The following is a 27,078-nucleotide window of genomic DNA, read 5'->3' as shown; positions in this document are numbered from 1 at the left end:
AGAAAAATGACGCAAAAAATTTGAAAAAATAAGTTAAAATGTATAAAAAATGAAAATTTTACAAAAACTCGTGGCTTTAAAAAGAAATTGATATAAAAAAATCATAAAAAATTTTCGCCCCTGCAGAGACTCGAACTCCCTACCTCTGGCGTGATAATCCACTAATACAGTCACCTAGCCACCGGTATTGATCTTCAAACTCGGATTTTTAATAGTATATAACTAATTTTATGGTGAATCTAAATAATAAATACGAGTGAAACCAGCCGCAAATGATTTTTATTTTTAAAAAAAATGAAAGTTGAGTACTTTTTTTGCGATCACAAAAATGGGTACGACTTTAGAGATGAAAATGACCGCAAATTCGTATTCTTCATGAAAAAATACATTAAAAACATAATTTGAAAAATATAATTGATTCCAAAAGCTCACCAAAACTAACTGAAATAATTGTACATTTTTTTGCATAAGGTGAAAATTCAGTCCTTTAGTTTTCCGCGTTTACCGGACGTACGGTACGTCCTAGCAAAAATCTGATGACATTGATCTCAAAGAGAATTAAATTCTCTACAATTTTGTTTACATGAAATTTTCGTAGAACGCTTAATTTCGAAACTTTACGCCTTTAAAGTTGAAGAAACGTATGTAAATTTTTTTAATTTTTTGAAAAAAAACAATGAAAGTTAAGCAGGTTTTTTTGCGATTACTAAAACGGGCATGACTTTAGAGCAAAACTGATCACGAATTCGTGTTCTACGTGAAAAAATACATTAAAAACGTCATTTTTAGCATAATTTTGAGTAGATATTAGGTTTTCAAAAATTTTAAAAGCTTACTAAAATGTTTTTTTTTCCTCAAACTTTAAACGCGTTTTTCTCAAAACTATGTTTTTTAAAACTTTGACTTCAAAAATCTGTAAAATCGCGAGATTTTCACTTTAAGACCCCCAGTTTGGACCATTGGAACCGAAATTTTGTCTAGTATGGCCCAGTGGTCTTAACTCCATACCGACAGTATGGGCCCTTTTGACGTAGAAGTACACATATACATACAAACAATATAAATTATAGCAATTACAAAGAGAAAAATTATCGAAACCGGTGAGTATGGAAAAATAAAATGATGAAAATTGTCTCTTTCACAAGCACATTGAATAAGTGGTTCAATACATTGTGTAGGTAGGTACTCAATTCCATTAATTTTTTTCAACTGAAGAAGGAGGTATGAATAGTAGAGAGGAACGAAAATGATGAAAAAACTGAACATTTGGCTTATCCGAAGGTCCTAAAATTAGAATGGTTTTTGAGAGAACATCCTCCACCCAAAAGAATGCGAATTGAGTTTCTGAACCATCCTGACCGGCTTACTTTAAAATTCCAAACAATTTCAGATTTAACTCTCTGCATTTCACAAAAAAACGACTTGAAGACTGACATGATTCACCAAAAATTATTCAATTCGTTCGCGAATGATTCACCTAAAATTAAGTAAATGAATCGATTCATTTACTTAATTTTTGGTGAATAATTCACGAAGGAATTGAATAATTTTTGGCAAATCATTCGCGAACGAATTGATTTGTATAAGTGACTCGTTCGCGAATGATTTGATTCACCAAAAATTATTCAATTCCTTCGTGAAGTATTCACCAAAAAATTAAGTAAATGAATCGATTCGTTCGTGAAGGAGTCACTTATACGAATAAATTCCATCGCAAATAATTCACCAAAAATGATTCAATTCGTTCGCGAATAATTCACGAAAAATGATTCAATTCGTTCGCGAATGATTCGCCAAAAATGATTCAATTCGTTCGCGAATGATTCACAAAAAATTATTCAATTACTTCGTGAATGATTCACTAAGCACTGAGTAAATGAATCGATTCGTTCGCGAACGAGTCACTTTTACGAATCAATTCGTTCGCAAATAATTCACATACAGGGTGGACAGAAATATCGGGTACCCCTGAAAAAGTTTTCTGCTAAATACTTCGGTTGGTCACAGTGAATGATAATAATGGTAGCAGATGATTGGTTGTTAGACGTGAGAGATAACATTTCACCAATCATATGCATCTATTTCACGTTGCCAACCTATATTATTAATGAAAAACTTTCTTAGGGGTACCCGATATTTCTGTCCACCCTGTAAAATGATGCAATTCCTTTGCGAATAATTCACCAAAAATGATTTAATTCGTTCGCGAATGATTCACCAAAAATGATTCAATTCGTTCGCGAATGATTCACCAAAAATTATTCAATTCGTTCGCGAATGATTCACCAAAAATTATTCAATTCCTTCGTAAATGATTCACTAACAACTGAGTAAATGAATCGATTCGTTCACGAACGAGTCACTTATACGAATCAATTCGTTCGCAAATGATTCACCTAAAATGATGCAATTCGTTCTCGAATAATTCACCAAAAATGATCCAATTCGTTTGCGAATGATTCGCCAAAAACGATTCAATTCGTTCACGAATGATTCACCAAAAATTATACAATTCCTTCGTGAATGATTCACTAAGAACTAAGTAAATGAATCAATTCGTTCGCCAACGAGTCACTTATACGAATCAATTTGTTCGCAAATGATTAAACAAAAATGATGCAATTCGTTCGCGAATGATTCACCAACAATTATTCAATTCCTCCGTGAATGATTCACCAAGATCTAAGCAGATGAATCGATTCGTTCGCGAACAAGTCACTTAAACGAATCAATTCGTTCGAAAATGATTCACCAAAAATGATTCAATTCGTTTGCGAATGATTCGCTAAAAATGATTCGATTCGTTCGCGAATGATTCACCAAAAATGACTTAATTCGTTCACAAATGATTCACAAAAAATGATTCAATTCTTTCGCGAATGATACACCAAAAACTAGGTAAATAAATGAATCGATTTTTTCGCGAATGATTCGCCAAAAATTATTTAATTCCTTCGTGAATTATTCACCAGAAATTAAGTAAGTAAATGAATCGATTCGTTCGCGAACGGGCCACTTATACAAATCAATTCGTTCGCAAATGATTCGCCAAAAATAATTCAATTCGTTCGCGAATGATTCACCAAAAGTGATTCAATTTGTTCGCGAATGATTCACAAAAAACTTAGTAAATAAATGAATCGATTTGTTCGCGAATGATTCGCCAAAAAATTTTCAATTAATTCGTGAATGATTCACCAGAAATTAACTAAGTAAATCAATCGATTCGTTCGCGAACGAGTCACTTATACAAATCAATTCGTTCGCGAATGATTCACCAAAAATGATTCAATTCGTTCGCGAATGATTCACCAAAAGTGATTCAATTTGTTCGCGAATGATTCATCAAAAATTTGGTAAATAAATGAATCGATTTGTTCGCGAATGATTCGCCAAAAATTTTTCAATTCGTTCGCGAATGATTCACCAAAAATTGAGTAAATGAATCGATTCATTCGCGAACGAGTCACTTATACAAATCAATTCGTTCGCGAATGATTCGCTAAAAATTATTCAATTCCTTCGTGAATGATGAAACAAAAACTGAATAAATGAATTGATTCGTTTGCGAACGAGTCACTTTGTCACTTATACAAATCAATTCGTTCGCGAATGATTCCCAAAAATTATTCAATTCGTTCGCGAATGATTCACCAAAAATCAAATTAATGAATCGATTCGTTCGCGAACGAGTCACTTATACGAATCAATTTGTTCGCAAATAATTTGCCAAAAATGATTCAATTCGTTCGCGAGTAATTCACCAAAAATGATTCAATTCGTTCGCGAATGATTCTTCAAAAAATTTTCAATTTTTTTGTTAAGGATTCACCAAAAATTAAGTAAATGAATCGATTCGTTCTCGAACGAGTCACTTACACAAATCAAATCGTTCACGAATGATTCGCAGAAAATTATTCAATTCCTTCGTGAATGATTAACCAAAAACTGAGTAAATGAATCGATTGGTTCGCGAATGAGTCACTTATACAAATCAATTTGTTCGCGAATGATTCACTAAAAAATTCAATTCGTCCGCGAATGATTCACCTAGAAATTACCTATTCAATTTATTCAATCGCCAATCGGTTGTGAATGATTCGATTCGATTCACTTCGCTTAAAAACAGATCAATTCATAATGCGTGAGTGTTTTTTATGATTCGACTCTTTTGAGGACCTGAATTTCTCAATGAAGTAAGTATACAAGAAATAGAATTGATAAATTTGAAAGGTTTTATGACTTTTTCTGTCATCAAGTAAGTAAGTACGTACGCTAAGCGCAATCCTTCTCATCCTTCATTGACATGGAGATCTAATTCTTTGCCATTCTACCATTAACTCGATGAAATTCACGTTTGAAAAAAAAAGAGGGCGTAAAAAATGTGGCGAATTTCGTTTCACGGCTAATTTATCAACAAGGTCAATTCGCCTTCGCTAACGCAGCGCGTGAAAAGAATGATATGAAAGCTTCATTTGGTTAGAAAATTGAATTGTTCCAGCCACCAAAAGTAAACCAAATTATCGCCCAGGTCGCATCTCTCAGCTCCCACTGCTGGCCAATTTTAAATAAAGAGAAAACTTGATGGATACAAAAGCGAGAAAAAATAACACCACATACAAAAGAAAATGAAATAATTGAAAGAAAGCAAAGCCGAAGCGTCAAAGTGCGCGAAAAGAAGTAGTAAAACAAAAAAGAACACGCGGAAAATTAAATACAAAACAGCGTACTTTTTTGATGCGCGACACAGGACATAAGATTAAAAGATATATAGAACAGCTATAGTATCACGATCCCTTTTGTTTTTTAACATTTTGCTGGGTTTTTTCCGTTAAATTGAAAACGTTACCAGAAAAGTGAAAGAAAATAGCTTCGGGCGTTTTTACAACGAATAAATTTTTATACTGTGTTTTTTTTTTTCATGCCTTATGAGACTATACCCAGCGTGGTGAAAAAACAGCAAAAATCTTGAAAATATCGTCACTTCGGTGTTTTTCTCTCTTTTTTCTGCAACGTATTATAATGAATCACTACGACGAACTAGATGAGCGAAGGCGATAAACAAATTACCGCGATAAAATCAACACGGCGCGGCGCGTCACAAAAAAGCAATAATAAATCTCGAGCTTTTAGTGCACCGAGTAATTGCCACTGTCCCTGAAGCTTTACAATTTTCACTTTACCTCATCTCGTGGCCCCCAAACGGCCAACACGATGAAGAAACTTATAAAACACGATATTTTACCTCCTGTCGACGAATCGAAATTAACGCCCATATCTCTTTCTTTCCAAAAAAAAAAAACTCTTCTGGCCACTTTCGCTTCCGTTAAATTACTATTATTTTACCTGCTATACCTGCTATATCTACTCTTGTGTTTTTTTTTCTCCTTTTTTTCTTCGGCGATAATTTTCGAATAATTTTGCTAATAATTTAAACGCGATAAGAGCGCCAAAAAACGAGTACCTGTCCCCTTCACTTTACTGGCTTGTAAATTGCTAGTTTTAAAGCGTAAAAGTTGCTCGGTTTTTACTTTTTTAACGTGAAATTTAGAGGTAAACTTTGCGCTAAATAAAAATTACAAAAGATTCGAGTTTTCGAGTTCACGTTGCGTTGCACCGAGCAGAGAAATCGTATTTTATTCGCCTTCAATGATAACGTGGGTAGCAAAGTCGAAACACGTAATTGACGTTGTGTTTCTGCTGGAATTTTACCTCTCTCTCGTTCGTATACCTACACCGAGAAAAGTTGTAAAGTTTTAAGAATACCGAATGATTATTTTTCTTCCAACATTGAAATTTTGTGTCGATATTAAAAGCGTATCGAGGCTAAATAACTGTGAGCTGGAACGTCGCGTCGTTTGCCCCTTTTTTTCTGGAAAGGTGGATAGATTGGAATCTGTGTAGAAAAAAATGCAAGCTGGAGTGGTTGGTTTTTGAAGAGCGTGGGATTTCCTCCTCACCGCCTAAGTGGTGCTAAAATTTTTTACATGTTATCGAAACAACACGAAATGACCAGGTATCCTTATTCTAAAAAAAAGGTGAGAGATTTTTTCGTAGGTCTTTTCTTTTTTTGTTTCCTTCGCCTTTTCTTTTTTCTTTTTGCAAATATTCGATGTAATTGAAGAATAGAACGAACGAAATTAGAAAAAAAATCCCCTCGTATGGCTTGCTCACGCGAACACAAAAAAAAGTTTCAAATAGCAAATACCTACGCGAAAGAAAAAGTGAGATGAAAACTTTCGATATTGAAACTTTTCTAATTTTCGTGCAATTTGTAAGTTATCGCGAAGGTTCACGAGTTGAAATGAGAAATTTAGCGAATACATTAAAATTAGGAGAAATTTGTTGGTGTGATAAATTTTCCAAGATGTAGAAAGACTCTTGTGCGAATGACATAAGGTATACCTTTACCTACCTATGTATATGCATGGTCGATTTGCATTTATGGTGTAGACGAACGAATAAGGAGTACACCGCACCGGACAGTTTTTATTACCAAAGATGAATGATGCGAGTGGCGAGTGGCGAGTTTTCGGTCAAAAACTGAAATAAGTTTACGTTACCAAGATACAACAAAACTGACTGACGTATGGGTAAACCAACGTATACTATTGGTACCTTTTTAACTGGGTCAGAAATTGTTTAGAAAAAGGTGCTTCTCGATAAGGGGGAAAAACGTATTATAGAAAATAGGTACCTTTCACAACTACGAGGGAATTTATATATGTCTCGTGGAAATTCTTGTTGAAAAAATTGAGCGATTTGATTATATTTTTTTTCTTCCTAAGAGCTTTGGGATTTTTGCACCAAAGGGAGAACTATCGAGGTAGGATTTTTTTTTTCAACTTTGGTGTTTGTAATTATGATGTTAGCAAAGTTGCATAATCTTTTCGCCGTAAATGAGCCATAAATCGAAAACTTTGTTGCTACGTTGTCGAAGCTGACGACGAAAAGAAATTTTAATTTATTGGAAACAACGATAAAGTGATTTTATATAATGGAAACTCGCTAGACAGGAGATGCAAAAAAGGCAGCAACGTGTCGCGACTCGGTCTGGCTGGTTGGTTCGCGCTTATTAATTTTCAATTTCGGAAGAAACAGGGTGAAAAAACAACTCGTCGATGCAACGCTGCTGCGCTGGTAAACTTTTAAAAATTCATCGTTGTTAAAAGAAAAACGCGAAAACGAAGTAGAAAGATAATTAAGAATGACAGTACGAGCGTTAATTCCGACGTATTGGAAATTATTTAATGAAATTCGCCTTTTTCGCCGAGCCAGAGAACGATACAGTCTCGAGCGTTAATAACGCAACGAAATCAATTTAAAATTACCAACTCAAAAGGTCGGTTAATTGAAATCGACAATTTTGTTGCGTAATTCGCCCCTCCTCGTCGTCGTCGGTGTTGGCGCTAGATAAGATTATTCTTAAGAGGTAAGAAGGATTAAACAACTTGAAAGGGACCATTTTGTTACGATAAGGAAGTTGTAAACGTCTTATTGAAACCTCAAACGCAAACGTTTATTGACATTTTCAAACGGCTGCGATGATTAAATGAAGTTTGTCTCGGGTGTTTGGGTTTTTCTACAGGTATCCACGTCGATGCGACGCAATGGAAAAGTTTATGCAGTATAATTTGTTAAATACGAATATCTCACGTTACTCCTTTTGTCGAATGTTTCGTTTTAGATAGAGAATGCGAAGAGTTAGCCAGCCCTAGCTTCGGACGGGTTACCTTGAGAGGGTTGTTGTTTAGTGATAAGGCGAATTATACTTGCGAACTCGGCTATACCCTGGTGGGACCTAAGCAGAGGACATGCCAAGCTGATGGCACCTGGTCAGGAAACACGCCTACCTGTAAACAGAGCAGTAAGTATCGCTAAAAATTGTCGACGATTGGATTGTGCTTTTTTATGGGTCAATTTGTAATGAGTTTGAAATTTTTTTATCCAGGTTTTTGCACTAAACCTCCAGTGATTGGAAATGCCCGTCATAATGCTCGTCCTGAGCAAAATGCTTTCGATGTGGACGAGACGATTCAATACCAGTGTACGACTGGTTACGTCACCAATGGTTTCCCTGCAGCCAAATGCCTGGCAGTGGAAGGAACTGCTTCTTGGTTCGGGCCGGATATATCGTGCGAGCGTAAGTATTTACTACTTGAATGAAAGTGATAGTACATATTTTAAAACATACCATCATGAACAGCCTCTTGGGCATCAAGATTTTGAAAATATTTTCTATGACTTTTTTTTCTCCAACGACTCTAAATTGAAATTTGAAATTTTGGGTGCCTAATATCGACCATTTTTCAAAATGCTCAAAATGAAGGTCAAAGTACGCCAAAATCAACACTCTTGTAAATGTACCAAATTTCATAAATAAGTAGCATGGATTACCAAATTGAGAGTAGGTTTTAGCAAACTTCAAAATTTTGTTTTTATGAGGTTCTTCCACCAATTTTCAAATATTTTTTAACGGTTGAAATTGCACACATCATGAAATAAACATTAATGAAGACTTTGCCAAAATCACTTTCAATTGATTCAAAAAATTCATTAATTTATCTTATTCCTTGAAATTCCAAGTTTTACTTATTGATTTTTTCTTTCATTTTTCTGAACTTTAAAAAATCAAGAAAGAATAGTACCTACTGCCTAGTTTTAGTTCGACTTGTTGAATTCCGTTTTTTGCGAGTTTTGACTTTGCAATCATAATTTTTGACCAAAAATTGAAAAAATTTTATAAATAAAAAAGTAGGTACCTACTTAATATTTGTATTATTAAAAATATAGGTTCTCGAGAGCATTGATTCTAATTTTGAAATCAATTTTACCCTAAAACCAAAAAGAAGCCCCCCTCTCCCATAGTCTCAAAAGATGGCTTTTGTTCCAAAATTTTGACAAAAATGCAATAACTATGCTTTCAAAAATTGGGTGTTTAACCCTTTGGCAACCAATTATGTTTTTTTCGAATTTTCAATTTTTTTTTTCAAGAAAATAATTGCTAGTACTCTCCTAAACGCATTTGAGCTGTCGGAGAATTTTTTACTCCTCTCCTTGGAGCTCCACTGGCCACCCGAAATTTGAAAAAATCGGGACATATATGTCCCACTGGTATTTTATGAATTCTTAGTGGGACGTATACGTCCCACTGGTTGTGAAATCAAACTTGAAAAATTACGCCATCTATCGGGATATTTGTAAACTAGGGTGAACTAAAGTAGGTATGATTCTGGTCTGGCAGTGGAACTGCTCTACCAGTGGGACCAAATTACATTGCCTTAACGCTTACAAGCTGGAACTGCGGGATTTTTTGTTATGGTCACTGGGATACCCTTTTCCCGGCGGTTGCCAAAGGGTTAAGAACGTTGATACCGTTCTGAAATCTGTGTGAGGTCAAATTCATTGGATTTTCAAAAATTGGGGCCAGGTCTCCGTTTGCGATGCTAAATTTTGATTTTGAAATCACACGGATTTCAGAATAAGCACGGTTAAAACTTAAAACCCCATCATTCGATACCGGTACCGGTACCATGCATTTTACAAAAATCCTGCTCTGAGAGGTCGACTTTTGATCTTGAGGTCAAATGGATTTTGAAATTAGAATCTGTAGCGTTTTTTTTTTAAATCCAGGATTTCATAATTATGATATTCCGTTTTTCGAGGTTTTGGGCCTCCAGTTTTCTTCTAGTGAAGTGAAGTGATCAATTTTGATTTTGGGATCAAACGGATTTCAGAATCAGAATCAGAATCAGAATCAGCATCAGCATCTTTACAAGCCTATAATCGAGTACCCATAATGAGTTTTTTTCAGAATTTCGGACCCTATGATCTCCAGAAATTACTGGTAACTTGCCAGGAAATTACCAGTAATTTATCAGTAACTTACCAGGATATTATCAGTAATTTACCAGGAAATCACCAGTAACTTTCCAGTAATTTACCAAGAAATTAAATTACCAGTAATTTACCTGAAAATTACCAGTAATTTACCTGAAAATTACCAGTAATTTACCTAAAAATTACCAGTAATTTACCAAGAAATTAAATTACCAGGAAATTACCAGTAATTTACCAAGAAAATCACTCATAATTTACCAGGAAATCACCAGTAATTTACCTAAAAATTACCAGTTATTTACCAAGAAATTAAATTACCAGAAAGTTACCAGTAATTTGCCAGGAAGTTACCAATAATTTACCAGGAAATCACCGATAATTTACCGGAAAATTACCAGTAATTTACCAGGAAATTATCAGTAATTTACAAGGAAATCACCAGTAATTTACCAGGAAATCACCAGTAATTTGCCAGGAAACTATCAGTAATTCGCCAGGAAATTACCAGTAATTTACCAAGAAAATCACTCATAATTTACCAGGAAATTACCAGTAATTTGTCAGGAAATTACCAGTAATTTGTCGGGAAATTACCAGTAATTTGTCGGGAAATTACCAGTAATTTGCCAGGAAATTACCAGTGATTTGCCAGGAAATTACCAGTGATTTGCCAGGAAATCACCAGTAATTTACAAGGAAAGCACCAGTAATTTACAAGGAAAGCACCAGTAATTTATCAGAAAATTACCTGGAAATTACCGGAAAATTACCTATAACTTACCAGTAATTTACCAAGAAATTGAATACATTTCGAAATCAGCATACTTAAATGCATTCAAAAACCTACATCTCGATTTTTAAAAACTTTTTTCCTCAAGATTCTTTCTAATGCTTTGGAAACATTCTTGATGTCAAACGATTTCGTGTTGCATTTTTTGAAATTTTTGATTCTACACTTCCCTCTGAGGATCTCAATTTTCATTTTGAGTGCGAAGGGATTTTAAAATTGGAATGGGAGTCTTTGAAAACCTTTATATGTTGCATTTTTTTTAAATTTTGGGCCCTCAGCTCTTCTCTCAGGGGCTTAATTTTGATTTTATAGAATTAGAATCAGCTTCTTTAACGAATTTGATACTTCACTCACGTTCCATTTTTTAAAATTTTGGGCTCTCAGCTTCTCACAAAAGGGTTCAACTATGTTGATACCATAATGTTTCATTTCCTGACCTTTTTGGATCCATTCCTTCTCACTCGAGAGCTCAAATTTTATTCTGAGGTCGGATTGATTTAAAAATATGAATACGAGTAATTTGCCTTAGCTAACCTCTAATTTGTTACCCATTGTCTCTTTGAAATTTTAGGCCATAGTTTTAATTTTGATGTCAAATGGATTTCCAAATCAAGCGCCTTCAGAAACCTATACTTAATTTGATACCCATATTGCATTTTTCCAAATTTTGGGCTTCATTTTTTCTGGCGCTGGAAGGGGCTCAATTTCGATTTTAGGGTCAAAAAAATTTCAGAATCAGAATAAGTGTCTTAAAAAACCTGTAATTCGATATCTTGTTGCATTTTTTGAGATTTTGGGCCCTAATCTCTCCTCGAAGGTACCCACTCAATTTTCTCTGCCTCCTTCTTGGGGGCTAAATTTGAATTTTTGGATCCAAACGAGTCTCAGAATCGGAATCAGTTTTCTCAAAAATTCGTATTTCTATGCTCACATTGCAGCTTTGACCTTAATGGTTTGCCTTTTTGAGTAATGGAGTCATTTCCATCCAAATTTCAATTTGGACTTTGGTGCCACACAGTGGGCCACAGACCCCCCAAAAACGGCGATAATTCGGATTCAACCCTCATCGATGTGCAATATGTCGATTAATATGTTTTCGACATCGTAGAATTCGAATCTGCACTTATTTTTTTTGTAGGAGTGGGGGGTGAGGCGTGAGGAGCGAGAAAATTTCAAATGTTGCTTATATTATCGTGTGATATATCGATTAATATGTTTTCGGGGTCGTAGAGTTCGAATCCGGAGTTATTTTTTTAGTAGGAGTTGGAACTGAGGCGTGGAGAGGTAAAAACTTCCAAATTTTGCTTATATTATCGTTTAATATGTCGATTGTAATGTTTTTGAGGTTCTTAATATCGTTGATTTGAAAAATTCATTTTATGTCTCAAATAATGTATTTCAATCGAAATTGAATCGAGTATATCATGTTTTGATCTTAAAATTGCAATATTTCGGCAATTGAGAAAGAAATTGATGTATTTTTAATAGAAAAATGAACCTGCAGAGAAAATGTGCAATTATGTGCAAAAAATCGCCAAAACATAGTATACTCCACTCCTAAATACACATCACTATGCATAAGAGAACACACGATATTGCCCGATTATGTGAATTTTGTTCCAAAATGTGTTCTGATTTTATATAAAAAACTGTAAACTTTGAAAATCAGTGGTATAACAAAACATCAAAAAGTAAATTTGGAATTTTTCACCTCCCCACGCCTCACCTTCCACCTCTACAAAGAAACTAACTCCAGATTCGAACTCTACAACCTCGAAAACATATCAATCGACATATTACACAATAATATACCCCAAATTTGAAATTCCCCCCTCCCCACGCCTCACCACCCACCCCTACCAAAAAAATAACTCCAGATTCGAACTCTACGACCTTGAAAACATATTAATCGATATATCACACGATAATATATGCAAAATTTGAAATTTTCCCACTCCCCACGCCTCACCCCCCACTCCTACAAAAAAAATAAGTGCAGATTCGAATTCTACGATGTCGAAAACATATTAATCGACATATTGCACATCGATGAGGGTTGAATCCGATTTATCGCCGTTTTTGGGGGGTCTGTGGCCCACTGTGTGCCATATGATTAATAGGTACATATGAGACGCCTCTAATGAAGAAATTTTTTTCAAAAGATATTTTCCCTCCTGTATCGAGTTGAAACTGGATTTTTTGGCTAGTCAAATTCATTCCTGTAGATAAGTAGCAGCTCGTTAAAGTTCGATCCTATTTGGGAAATTCACTTACGTATTTTCAACGGTTTGAAGCAAAAATGTGATTTTTTTCGACTTATGAATGGCAAAAATTGAACCCCGAATTCGAATTAAACGACCAAAAATTAGCCTAAAACCACTCCACCTTATCACCTTTGCTTTTTGATAACTAACTCAGTGTTTTACAGCCAGAACATGCGGTACACCCCATGAAATCTCCAACGGCTGGCACACCGGCGACTGTTTCACGTTCAACTGTCGAGTCAACTACCACTGCGAAGAAGGATACGAACTGGTAGGCAGACCAGAGCGAACATGTCAATCAGACGGCCTCTGGACTCCCAAAGAATTACCGTCTTGCGTGCGTAAGTTGCTACAACAAATATCAGCCAATATTTGGTGCCTACCTATTACCTAATGTAGAAAACCTACCCGTGTAATTTACGTATTATCCTATTATCCCATCCTGAGCCTAGCTAGCAATTGCCAGCGTAAATGAGAGACGTCAAGTGGTCGTAAAAATCTCAATTTTACCGCCATTCAAAAATATCTCATCGCGTCGCGCCATTCTCAAACAGTTTCAAACTCGTAAACTGTTCAAGCTGCAGGCGGAAAAGTTTATGGAATTGGGCGCGCGTTCGCTTTTATTAGCTCCCTTTTGTTAAGTACTAGTTAAAGTTCCATTGTAAAATACTGTTGCTTTTTGCGGGGGTTTGGTTCTAATGTGGTTACAGCCGTACAGTGCCCCACACCTGAAAATCCGCTATTTGGGACGGCGATATTTACCTCGACGTCGTATAATTCGGTTGTATCGTACGAATGCAAGTACGGATATATGCTGGTCGGAGAACGGACTCGAAGATGCGGAGCTGATAAGAAATGGACGGCGGCTACTCCTAAATGCCAAGGTGAGTCATTTGAGAATCCATTTTCGTGCTCTTAATTATTATTTGTCTAATGTGGGTTTGTTATTGAAAAATTGCATTCGTAAAGTGAAAAAGGAATTTTAAAAAATAATTCGAGGTTCTCCAGATACGAGTAAATGTTACAGTCTAACTGGTCAATTGCAAAAAAAGTGCTCTACGAGTAGGAATCGAATTTATTTGGAATTTTAAAAATTCAGTTGGCTTTTTTTGAAAAAAAAACGTCATGAGACTAGTCAAAATGAGGAAATTAAAACTATCTGACAAAACATCTTTTGAGGAATTTTAACCCCAAAATTCGGTGATGATTTTCGGTTTTTTTTTTTTTGGAAATAGAAGCCATGAGGTCTGTCAGTGTTTGTTACAGACACTGCTAAAAACCAGTGTTTGTGACGGACACAGTTTTTCATTCTCCCACGTTGTGACCTTCTAAGCTCCTGATCCTTAACAGCAGTGTTTGCGACAGACACACAGTTCAAAACCCGTGTTTGTGACAGGGACTATTCAAAACCAGTGTTTGTCACAGACACTATTTCAATCCAGTGTTTGCGACAGACACTGCTTAAAACCAGTGTTTGTGACAGACACTACTAAAAACCAGTGTTTGTCACAGACACTGTATAAAACCAGTGTTTGTGACAGACACTGTTTAAAACCAGTATTTGAAACACACACTGTTTAAAACCAGTGTCTGGTCAAAATGAGGAAATTGAAACTATCAGACGAAACTTCTTTTGAGGAATTTTTACCCCAAAATTCGGTGATGACTTTCAGTTTTTTTTTTTTTTTTGGAAATAGAAGCCATGAGGTCTGTCAGTGTTTGTGACAGACACTGCTTAAAATCAGTGTCTGCGACAGACACTGCTAAAAACCAGTGTTGGTGACAGACACTGTTTAAAACCAGTGGTTGTGACAGACACGGTTCAAAACCTGTGTTTGTGACAAACACAGTTTAAAAGCAATGTTTCTGACAGACACAGTTCAAAACCAGTGTTTGTGACAGGGACTATTCAAAACCAGTGTTTGTCACAGACACTGTTTCACTCCAGTGTTTGTGACAGACACTGTTTAAAACCAGTGTTTGTGACAGACACTGCTAAAAACCAGTGTTTGTGACAGACACGGTTGAAAACCACTGTTTTTGACAGACAGTTTCGAAACCAGTGTTTGTGACAGACACGGTTCAAAACCAGTGTTTGTGACAAACACAGTTCAAAACCAGTGTTTGTGACAGACACTGTTTGAAACCAGTGTTTGTGACAGATACTGCATAAACCCAGTGTTTGTGACAGACACTGTTCAAAACCATTGTTTGTGACAGACACTGTTTAAAACCAGTGTTTGTGACAGACACTGTTTCAAACACTGGTTTTGAACCATGTCTGTCACAAACACTGGTTTTGAACAGTGTCTGTCACAAACATGCTGTTAAACTGTGTCTGTCACAAACACTGGTTTTGAACTGGGTCTGTCACAAAAACTGGTTTTTACCGGTGTCTGTTGTCACAAACACTGGTTTTAAGCAGTGTCTGTCACAAACACTGACAGACCTCATGGCTTCTATTTCTAAAAAAAAAAAAAACGAAAATCATCACCGAATTTTGGGGTTAAAATTCCTCAAAAGAAGTTTTGTCAGATTTCTGTCAAAAATTGTTTTGAGCATTTTTATAGAATTTTGAACTCAAAATTTGGTCATGATTTTCAAAGAAAGGTGTCAAAAGGCCTATAAAAATATGAGTTGAAATTCTGGGGAAAAAATTTCGGTCAAAACTGCATTTGACACTTTTGAAGAATTTTTAGCCCAAAATTGGGTCATGATTTTTGATGTGATTGAAATGGTGCCATGAGATCCATCAAAATTTGTTATAGTTCTAGCAGAAAATCAAAAACTGCTATCAAAACTGTTTTGAATACTTTTTAACAGTTTTGAGCCCATCATTGTGACATTGTATTTAGGATTTTTAAAAAGATGGCATGGACCTCATCAATTCATCATAATGGATTGAAATTGTGGCAAAAAACTCAGAAATTTCTGTCAAAACTTCTTTTGAGCCATTCTAAAGAATTTTGAGTCCAAAGTTTTTGATCAAGATTTTCAGGTTTTTTTTTTCATTTTTATTTTTTTAAAGCAACATGGAACCTATCATAATGGGTTGAAATTTCGACGGAGAATCAAAAATTTCTTTCGAACACTCTAGAAGTATTTTGAGCTCAAATTGAGTCTTGATTTTCGAGTTTCTTAGAAAAGTTGTCATGGAACTGATCAGAAATGAGCTGAAATTGTAGCAGAAAATCAAAAATTTCTGTCAGTCAAAACTTCTATTGAGCAATTTTGAAGAATTTTGAACCGAAAGTTATGTCATGATTTCCAGTGGGTCTCATGAGACCTATCATTAGTTGAAATTTTGACAGAGAATCAAAAATTTTCTTTTTAGCACTCTAGAAGTATTTTGAACCCAAGGTGGATAGAGGGGTGAGGGGGTGCTCGTGCTCTTAAGAGAGGAAAATTGAAAATTCTTGGTTTTTTCAATTTTTTTTTATGTATGTACTTTAAATTAAAACGGCATTTGAAAACTTTGAAAAGCGTTTTTCAAAAAATATTTAGAGATGAAGTCTCCTCTTCACTGAAAATTTTAAATCATGGATGCTTCTTCGCTTACTTCATCCAAAATTCTGAAAGTCATGACCCAATTTTCGCCTCAAAATTTTTCGAAAAAACTCAAAAAACATTGTGCTCGAAATATTTGAATTTATTGCAAAATTATTACTCATTTTGAAAGGTCGTGAAGTCAGCTTTGAATAATTCTACGAATCGTTCATTTTTACTCAAAATAAGAGCGGGGACACTTTCAAAATTTCACTGAAAAGTCTCACAATTTTTTTTGTTACAAAAGTTCAATCAAATTAGATTCGTGTGGAGCACTTTTTGGCTGTCATTTTGTAAACTATTGTAGACTACCTCCCTTCTACTTCTAAATTTTTAATCAAGTCAATTGCAGTAGATCGGTGGAAAAGTTCAGATGTTCTCTGGAGCATGTCTGAATTAGTACGCGACGTTTTCGTATTTTCACCAAGTCGGAAACGCATTAGCGAGTGCAGCTTGGCAGAATTTTTCATTCCAACTTGTTATAAAATTACAAATTTATAATTTCGCATTCATTTTCACTACCTGCGTATTATTTTAAAATCATACCTCGCGTTTTAATGAATTCCAAAGTTGAAAGATTTTAAGAAACTGCAACTTTTTTATAAGTTTACAAAATGGCGTTAAATGAGTCGAACAGAGACACAATTTTAATTAAGAAACAAATAATGAGGTATGTGACTGTTTGAAAATTCATTTTTATGAACTCGGCGAGCTCGTAGGAGGAAAAAAATTAATAAGAATAATTTACGTAGAACGGCAAAAGCTTCGAACTAAGTAATTATTAGTCTTTATTTGGCGGCAAACTTTTTTTTTTTTCAAAACTTGGTACTATACGGGAAGTTGGCCAAACGTTAACTTTTATAGTAGAAATACTACGTTAAAAGTTGTGAGAATTTTAATAAAGTTGACATCCGTCGACGAAAGTCGGTTCTGTTCGGTGAAATTATTCGCGGCTTTCGAGTCGGAAATAATTTTCGCGGTTTGGAATGAGAAATATGAATTTCGATGTTGTTTTTAGTTTTTTTTTCTTTCATTTCATTTTTTTATTACACGTCTGGCCATCGTTTTGTTGACTTGTATGTAACGTGTTTTTTAGAAATCAATTGCGGTCCACCCGGTATCCTTCATAATGGTTGGATGGAGAATTTGGAAGCGGGCACTGGTCTAGGAGCTAGTATTATATTTCGATGCGACGACGGTATGTTAATGGTGGGCAATGCGTCGACAGTGTGTCAAAATGATGGCAAATGGAGATACCCGCCTCCTCTATGCTTAGGTAATATACTGATGGCCAGACTGTAAAATGTATTAGTAAGACGACGGTTCGATTTATATAACCTTCTGCTCGCGACGATGACGAGGGCGCGTTAACTAAGGCGAGATTATTTTTTTGCAGCTCCTTGTATCGTACCTAAAGTTCAACATGGCAGACTTGTCGTCTCTATAGACGACAGTGGTTACGAGAGTGAGCATAATTCTAGCGCAACGGCGGTGAAACCTTCGCTTATTGAAATATCTATCGTGAAACATGCCACTCAAGTTTTCGTCGAGTGTGACAATCGTTACGAGTCATCGAACAATACGATTCCTGTTGTATGTAATAATGGCACTTGGTCTTATATACCCAAATGTCAACCTGGTACTATATTTCTTATACTATTCCTTTTCTCATACCGCGAGATAAAAATAAAAAACAATAGATATGTTTCAAGATACCTACGACGAGTAAGTATCTTGAAATATTTTCTAACAATCTTGTTCAATTTTCAGCTCGATGTAAACATTTGCCCAAGACTCCGGAGAATGGTATGATAATTGCGCCTAAAATGGAACACGGTACCAAGGCAAGGTTTAAATGCCTCGACGGGTATACCATTCTGGGGAACAAAACAACCGAATGTAAATATGGAAATTGGTCTTCCGAAGTGCCTTTATGTGTAGAAAGTCAGTTTTTACGCTGTATAGAAAATAAGTTCTTGAATTTTTTTTGTGTTTTATAAAATGATTCTAAAATGAGTTGATTTGTTTCAGAATATTGCCCTTATCCGGGAACCATTGATAATGGGAAAATACTGCTGGTAGGGAGCATGGGTAATTACGATTATCGACCTTATGTCAAGAAAGTCATCAATGATAGACAAGTAGTCTACGAATGTGATAAAGGATACGTCTTGGAAGGAGGTCCGGTCGGAGCTACTTGTGTGGATGGCCACTGGAGACCTCAAAAGTTACCTAAGTGAGTGGAAAAGTTTTGATAATAGTCGATTATTTAATTTAAAAAAGACGAATGAATTATTCATATGCGTCAATTATTCGTTTTGCTCAAATTCGGATTAGATATACCTAGATATACTTATATTATTATTATTTATTATACAGTATGACACAAAAGTAGTGCTCGGTGGCTTTTATTTCTAATTGGAAAGTGCTAGCGAGATGAATAAAGCGGTTTTGAGTAGGGAAAAATAAGGGCTTTCAAAAGCGAAACCTTGAAAATTTCAGGCCCGAGCACAGGGTGCCCACAAATTCAAACTGGTTTTGATTGGCGCAATGTATTTCACACACTAAGGTGACAAAAATGTGATATGATTTTTTAAAAACCGGTTCATTAATTTGCGACCTGTTGACAAAAAATACGCAAAAATTGTAGATAGAGAAAAAAGCTTGAAACAAAAGTTGTAGAGCGTGAAAAATTACACAATTCTGTCTAATCACATTTTGAAACCGGTTCATTGGTTCACATTTAGCAACCAGTTTTTGACAATAGCCTAAAAATCGAAGATCTAGAAAAAAGCTTGAAACAAAAGTTGTAGGCCGTGAAAAATTACACAATTCTGTTCGATCACATTTTGAAACCGGTTCATTGGTTCGCATATTAGCAACCAGTTTTTGACAATCACCTAAAAATTTAAGATCTAGAAAAAAGCTTGAAACAAAAGTTGTAGACCGTGAAAAATTACATACAATTCTGTTCGATCACATTTTGAAACCGGTTCATTGGTTCGCATTTGGCAACCAGTTTTTGACAATCACCTAAAAATTAAAGATAGAGAAAAAACTTGAAACAAAAGCTGTATAGCGTGAAAAATTGAACCATTTTCGCTGATTAGATTTTGAAACCGGTTCATTAATTTGCAACCAGAGAACTTTCGATGGCTGCTTGCTGCGAATTAATGAACTGGTTTCAAAATCTGATTAGCGAAAACAGTTCAATTTGTCATACTCTACATACAACTTATGTTTCAAACTTTGCTCTCTATCTCCAATTTTTAGGCGATTGTCAAAAACTGGTTGCTAAATGCGAACCGATGAACCGGTTTCAAAATGTGATTAGACAGAATTATGTAATTTTTCACGCTCTACAACTTTTGTTTTGAGCTTTTTTCTCTATCTACCATTTTTGGATAATTTTTGATAACTGGTTGCAAATTAATGAACCGGTTTCAAAAAATTCATATCACATTTTTGTCGCCTTAGTGTGTAGAATACATTGCGCCAATAAAAACCAGTTTGAATTTTTTTGACCAAACCGGTTTTTCAATTTGTGAGCACCCTGTGCTTGGGCCTGAAATTACTCGTAGTTGGCGTTTTCAGTAATTTCAAATCGCTCCAGAAGGTGTTGTACTGATCTTCGGCAGCTAAAAATTTAAACTTTTCATAAGTTCGATATTCAAAATCTATTGGAGCAGATGAGTCGCAAATCCGAAGTGACTGCTTGAAAAGAGGAAGTATTTTTTTTCAAGTTAAAAATCTAAGATTTGAAAAAAATTCCAAAATTGAAAATTGTTGTTACAACTTGCGTAAATTTCTCCTCTTACCCCAAAGTCAATCACCCAAACTGATTGCTACTGATTTCGAGCCGATCTGAAGCCTCCAGCGAACGTTGATTTTACTGCAGCTATTTCAAATTGCTCCAAAAGGCGTGTTGCATAATCGATTTCGGCAGCTGAAAATTCAATCCTGTCATAAAATCGAATTCGGAATCGATTAGGGCATGGCAAGTGAATTGCAAACCCGAAGTGACGAATGGAAAAAATATCTTTTTTACGAGTTGAAAATCTCAGATTGAAAAAAAATAATCAGAATTGTCAATTTTTTCAAAAATTACTTCGAAGTTATCCTATACCCTAAAGTTCACCTCCCGAATCGATTTCCATAATTTTCGAGCGATTGGAACCTCTGGAAAAAATTGACGATTTCGGAATTTTTATTCTTGCCATTTTTGAAAATTCGCCAAAAATCAAAAAATCAACTTCGGCGTTCGGCTATTTAAAATTTTGGTTCTGAGATGTGGATGACATGCTCTTTTAGAGACCCAAATTTCAGCTCAAGCAGAGTCATGAGTAGTACTTATAGGGTCTTCATAGGAACCACTCTAGGCGTCCGCCTTCGTTTTGAAGGTGACCACGATTTTTAAAAAGAGCATGGCCTGGACTCTGACCCCCCCCCCTCCCCACGTAACCAAAATTTCAAACCCAAAATGATTTTTTTAATTGTTGAGAAATTTTCGAAAATTCAAAGTTGAGCCATTTTTAACGATTTATGCGTTTTTTTCAATTTTTTAATCAACTTTGCCGAAACGAATTTTTCCGTTTCCGGCCATTTTGGACCCTCCAGTCGATTTCTCCAGAATATTAAAATTTTTCTAGAAGGCATGGAATTAATTTAGATAGCTGAAATCGAGTTGTAGTTTATTCTTGACCTGTTTTACTAGTTTATCGGAATTTGAGCCAATTTCCAGGCGAACATTTCAATTGTGTTTTTTTGACCAGCACAATTTATCTATTTGGCTGGGGGAAAATCCAAAAAATATTAAATCTTTATAACTTCTCTTCTTTGAGAAATTTTTGAAATTTGCACAAACGGCTGGGTTTTGCCTAAAACCAGTCTTTCGAATCAGAATTTTACCATTTTGGACTATTCTGGAGCTTCCAGCGTAATTTTCTAAATAATAACACTTTGAAAAAAATTTCAATTTTGTTTTTTATTTTTATTTTTTTTAAGTTCATTTTTTATTTTATTTGTTTTGAAAAAGTGCGTTTAAGCAATATTTCTGATCAATGTTTTTGATCTATTTTTTTACAAAAAATTCCTCATAATAAGTATTCGTGTTTTTTGTCAAAAATGTCACATTTGAGCTTTTTTGAAATTTTCATTTTCCGATAAGATTTTTTTTTGAAAACTCAACTTTTTTTGTGATAGAGCATTGGTTCTCGTATTTTGTGCCAACTTTTGTCAAAAAATGTTCCCCAAAAAGGGGTGAAGTGTTTATCCAAAGTATGCTTTCACTCATTCATTAAGTACATCGAATGAAACCACATCATACAGTTCCAAAATTGACCCAAAACGATTTTTTGCTTTTTCGGATTTGGAGGATAATCAAATGAATAAGCACATCATTTCCGAAATAGTTTTAAGAAACTGGGGGGGGGGGGCGAACTGTGAGTCAAAGTGAAACTTGTGTTAATCTAATTCGAGATATCGAAAGCATTTTTACATCGCATTTCAGGATTCACCTGGGCCTTTAAGGGTTAATCAGCATATTGATCGGGTAGAAAATTTAATCAAAAATTTCTTGTACTTTGGGAAATTTTGGATCCAAATTTCACTATTTTGGGTTGTTTTAGAGCATCCAGCGCGATTTTCGATTTCTCCAGAATTTTTTAGTTTTTCCAAGAGGTGCGGAAATTGATTTGGGTCGCAGAAAATCGAGTACAGGCTTACCTATTCTCGACTTGATTTCCAGATTCATCCAAAGTCGAGTCCATTTTCAGGCGGACACTTCGAGGGGGATTTTATGACAGGCATATTCTTGAGTGTTTTCACCGAGGTGATGGTTTGAAAAAAAACACTCGATAGGTAGGCGTAAGTCTGCAATAAATCTAACAAAACGTGGATAAATTTGTGAAGCAGGTTGAGAATGAGCCACAACTCGAATTTTGGTTACCCAAATTTATTTCTGTATCTTTTGGAAGAATCCAAAAATTTTGAAGAGATCGAAAATCATGCCAGAGCCCTTAAAATCATCGAAAATAGTAAAATTTTGATTCGGGGTGTTTATTTTAGATTTAGCACTACTTATCATCATTTTTACTAAATGCCTATATGGGTCGATAACTTTCACCATAAAAGTGTAAATCACTGAAAATAATCAGTTTTGAATTTAATTCACCAAGAATCGAAAAATCAATTTGAGCTACTGAACTTCTGATTATGGTTGGTATCGTAGATAATGTTCTTTCCAATTCCAAAAAACGTGACTTTGTTCAAATCAGGAATATTAAACACTTCGAATAGGTGTGGTTTTTTTTGAAAATGTTTCCTGACAAGTTGGCACAGGGGGTTATTTATTTAGCATTTTCTTACCCTCAGACTGATTGAAAACTCAATAGTTCATCTAGTTGTACTTTTTTCAATTCAAAAGCACCTCAAAAACTTTTCCAAAAATATCAGGTGTATTCGAGTACATTGATTGATTCGAACACTTTCGACTTTTTTCAATTTTTTTTCTTATTTTTGGTTTTAAAAAATCCAAAAAGGGGATATATTATGCCTACAGTGATTCAGGTTGGCAAGATTATCAAAATAAATTTTTCACCATTGCTTGCTTATATTTGAATTTAAACGGATGTGAAACTTTGAAAAAATGACGCGACGTAAAAACATCCAAAGAGAACAATTAATTTTGAAATTTGATTTTTTTTAAAAATATGTATGTATTTTTGTTTATTAGTTTACGTAATGATTTTGTCTCTTGAAAAAAATGTGATTTTTAAGCAATTTTAAATTTGCACTAAATGATACCATAGGTACTGATTCAGAATGCAATTCATTTTTTTTTTTCAATATCTACTAGCAACCAATTTGAGGTTTCGTTTGATGAGACATCGTCTCAACGTTAAATTTCATGGGCTGAATTCAATTTTTTTTTGAATTTGTCAAATTTTGAAAATTTCAACTTGGCTTAATAGAGTTAAAATCTGATCAAATCGAGAAAAATTAGAAAACAAATGAGAGTCATTTTGAGTAATTTTTGAATATACATCATAGTTTTGTAAAAATTCTTCAAAGGATGGTCTGAATGAAATTTTAGCCATCTCTACTTTAAATTAATTGTATTCATGGGCCTCTTCATCAATTTAGGAACCATTTCCCAGAACTTGTTCCCATCAATGCTGCTTAACGTTCATATGACATTTTATCACTACAATCCATTTTTGAAAAAAATTAAGTTTGCCTCGATCTAAACGAACCAAAAGATTTTGGCAAATTGTGCCTTAATCGCAATTGAAAAAAGTGGTGATTTGGTCTCAAATACAGTTTGTGTGTCACTGAGAATGCTTTTTAAAAATAAAAAAATATTTAAATCTTCATTTTTTTTGTTGCAAATTTACTTGAAATATTTTTTGAAAAATTGACCAGCCTTTTGTTAGACATGCGGTGATTTTCAATTAACCTAGGTATACCTATCTAAATGTGTTATTTATTTTTGCAGATGCATCCACGGCAAACACCCATCCATCAAGGTATCCAGATCGATACACGAAGACGAACTGCAGCAATTCCTGAACGAGACTTTTTCACAGACTGTGCAAAGAATCCGACGAGCTTTATCTGGGCAAAACTCCCAAGTAAATGTAATATCAATATTCTAAATTTTTAGTAGTTCGAAAGAGAACCTCCTCAAGTACCTACCAATACCACACTACCACGGATCCCGAGACCTGAGGAATGATGCATGCGGTGCTGCATACCTCTCGCTTTATACGAGTATCTATAGATAACCACCATGTCAACCAACCACCAAGTAGATATTACGAAAATATTATTCTTCGTCGCATGTTTTCTCATATTATGTATTTTCAAAATTACCAAATTCCAGCTCCAGTCAACGCGTGTGATTCAGTTTCTCTGTATTCTAATTCACCTCGTGTGTGTTTTTAGGTGATGAGAACGAAAACTCAAACATCGACGAAAGAAGGTAAAGAGAAGAATACCGGTATTGGTGGGCGTTCACGTAATCGAGGTTTCGATTCGGATTACGATATTGATACGAAAGATTACGACGATCCGGAATTGATGGCGAACAGAACGGATATCGAGCCGACGGAATCGAGAAAAGGACGTAAAGGCAAAAAAAAATTTCGTCGTAAAAGTAAATATTCGCGTCGGCAATCTACGCTTTTGTACGTTCGTGTAACCAAATCTAGCTAGGTAGGTAATGTGAAATGATACATCGTCAATTTTTACAGCTCCTTGTCCGTTGCTTTCGGATGAGCCTTATTTGCACGTGGAAATTGTCAAAGTGGGTAAAAATCCAAACATAACGTATTACCACGGTACGCTGATACGTGTTATTTGTGCTCGAGGGTATAAGCTTAACATTGGTACGAATAATACCGCCAAATGTGTACGCGGCAGATGGAAACCAGAGAAACCTGATTGCGATATAAGTGAGTATCAATTTTACGCTATCGTGCTACCTGCTTGGAGCTTGTACGAGTATAGTACGTGATTTTCTGATATACTATGTACCATGTAAAGTACCTTCGTATAGAGGTATATACGGTACCATCGTGTATGGTGTTGTACATTACGAGTATGATGTGCCATGCCACCCCCCATCCATCGTCTCTAATGGGTTTACAGCGGTGACGTTCTTTATCGTCGTTCAGCGCTGGAAGTATTGAATTTTTCGCTTTCGCCAAGCCGAGACTCGACGTGACGAGCTTTATTTTGACACGTTTGTGGGGTTCTAAGGAGATCGGCAATTATTTTTCCATCGAAAGCTTGTTCTTGTTTCGTTCGATTTTACAGAGGATATTCGCTGTGTGAGAATGTCAGAGTGGATGAGAAGCGAGATTTATTTCTTTTGTATGTGTGGCGGATTTTAAACGAGAGTAAAGCCTTTGACCAGGTGAATCGCGAACGTAGCTTTAACAAGAATTTTTTTAGCGTTCATTTTCAGTTCCGGGTATTTGGCATGTTTCTTGACGTGATTGACGTGTAGAAAACTTTGCCTATCTTAATAGTTACCTACAGAGTAGACTGTTTACTATTTTTTATGGCATGCTTGTGAGTTGTGATGTTTTGACTTTGACCTAAGCCATTGTGATGTTCATTAGCATGTTTAATGACTTCGTTTGATGATTTTACGTATCCCATTTTGAAATCAAAATAGTTTTGAAATATCTCACATTCACATTTTGTTGTTATGAAATCCATCAAAAATTTTCTTTGCTTAATGTTTCATCTGATAGGGACGTGGTACAACTTGAATAATTTTTTAATGAAATATCGAACTTGGAAGGGACATTTTATGACGTCAATTAATAAATTCCAAATCACTGAACACAAAAATTTGGTAGTAAATTTTGCCAACAAACTTAATTTTAAGTATAGTAAACATTTTTCGTGCTTAATCGTAGCAAAATATCGAGAACAGAAGGGAAGCAGCCTGCAACAAAGTTTCTTGTTCACTCGCTAATTACTTTTTTTAAAAGCTACGAGGTGAAAAAAAAATAACACGAGAACTAGAAAAACATTATAACTACATTATATAAGGATCAAGCAACAGCAAGACTTGGAGTAGAGAACGATGGTGGATATTTGCAATACGTTTATCGAGCATGAGTATGTTGGTGTGAACTGTGAAAATTCTTTTTTTTTCAAATAGGTATTTTAGTCTACCTATCTGCACTCTACACGTGTATGGGAAGTGTTGCAATATTTGTCTATTTTTTTAATGAATATGATTTTTAATTATCTGGATAATGATGTGTATTTATCTTGGATTCTTCCTCCTTCCTTCTACCAGCACAAAAAACTCGCGATTAAAAATTGTCTGATGTAGGTATTTTTTTTAATTTCACGATTTTCAATTTTTCTAAACCAGTTGGTAGAACTAATAGGAGTTAGAAGCTGTTTATTTAAAAAAAAATCAAAATATTTCCAAGAATGTTGTGCCCTTGAAATTTTTTCACGAATTTTTGAAAATTTCAAAATGAAAAAAATACAAGAAAAATACCTACTATAGGTACCCAAATTTTTTGAAAAAATTTTCATCCACCTATTGAATGTAGGTAGAAGTCAAAATTTTGATAGAATTGATGTGTTGACATTTTTGTGTTTTAACACGAACCTGTTAATCCTGACGAAATCTCCTTCGGTCTCTCATGCTGTGTTGATCACTCAGTATGAGAGCTCTAAAAGTAAGAAAAAATGAAAAACTTTCAATTTCTGAGTCTGAATTTCATTAAATGATCATCTCTCAAAAAAACTCCAGACCCCCGAGCACTTTTTCCCCTTTAGTTACCCCCTTCCTAAATCAAAGATTTATAGAGACCGAGGAAATTTTTTCTGAGAAGAGGGTTATTTGAAACAGTTTCAATCAGAAATGATAAATTTTCAACAAATTTTTACAGGCTTCAATATTTTATTTTATTTTTTTAATTTTTTCTCTGTGTGGGCTCTATACAAGCGAAGCAGCATTGTTCGTGGTACCTCTACCTACCATAGAGAATATTGACTCTGATTTAATCCTTTTTTAAATTTAAAAAAATAAATACGATATTGGGGGTTTTATACAAGGGGACACTGGAGGTAAAATAGTGAGTTTCTTCTTGAAAAGGAGATTAA

At 35.0% G+C, this 27,078-nt stretch overlaps 2 protein-coding genes across 2 annotated transcripts in view; both read left to right on the top strand.

Annotated features, from left to right (window-relative positions):
* Positions 1-7,641, top strand: part of LOC135834044 (protein lev-9-like) — a 16,785-nt gene extending 9,144 nt beyond the window's left edge. The window contains exon 6 of the mRNA XM_065347883.1: positions 7,589-7,641. Coding sequence (XP_065203955.1) covers positions 7,589-7,641 — 53 coding nt within the window. The remainder of the gene's footprint in view (positions 1-7,588) is intronic.
* LOC135834043 (sushi, von Willebrand factor type A, EGF and pentraxin domain-containing protein 1-like) overlaps positions 7,642-27,078 on the top strand; it is a gene marked incomplete at its 5' end in the record, with an annotated part of 35,750 nt that continues 16,313 nt past the window's right edge. The window contains 11 exons of the mRNA XM_065347882.1: positions 7,642-7,867; positions 7,952-8,143; positions 13,059-13,235; positions 13,605-13,778; positions 17,537-17,716; positions 17,837-18,079; positions 18,211-18,384; positions 18,472-18,676; positions 23,936-24,077; positions 24,385-24,595; positions 24,693-24,893. Coding sequence (XP_065203954.1) covers positions 7,642-7,867; positions 7,952-8,143; positions 13,059-13,235; positions 13,605-13,778; positions 17,537-17,716; positions 17,837-18,079; positions 18,211-18,384; positions 18,472-18,676; positions 23,936-24,077; positions 24,385-24,595; positions 24,693-24,893 — 2,125 coding nt within the window. The remainder of the gene's footprint in view (positions 7,868-7,951; positions 8,144-13,058; positions 13,236-13,604; positions 13,779-17,536; positions 17,717-17,836; positions 18,080-18,210; positions 18,385-18,471; positions 18,677-23,935; positions 24,078-24,384; positions 24,596-24,692; positions 24,894-27,078) is intronic.

Source organism: Planococcus citri, chromosome 2, assembly GCF_950023065.1.
Source record: "Planococcus citri chromosome 2, ihPlaCitr1.1, whole genome shotgun sequence".
Taxonomy (NCBI): Eukaryota; Metazoa; Arthropoda; class Insecta; order Hemiptera; family Pseudococcidae; genus Planococcus; species Planococcus citri.
The sequence above is the reverse complement of the archived record's forward strand: the minus strand, read 5'-3'. Positions and strand labels throughout refer to the sequence as shown.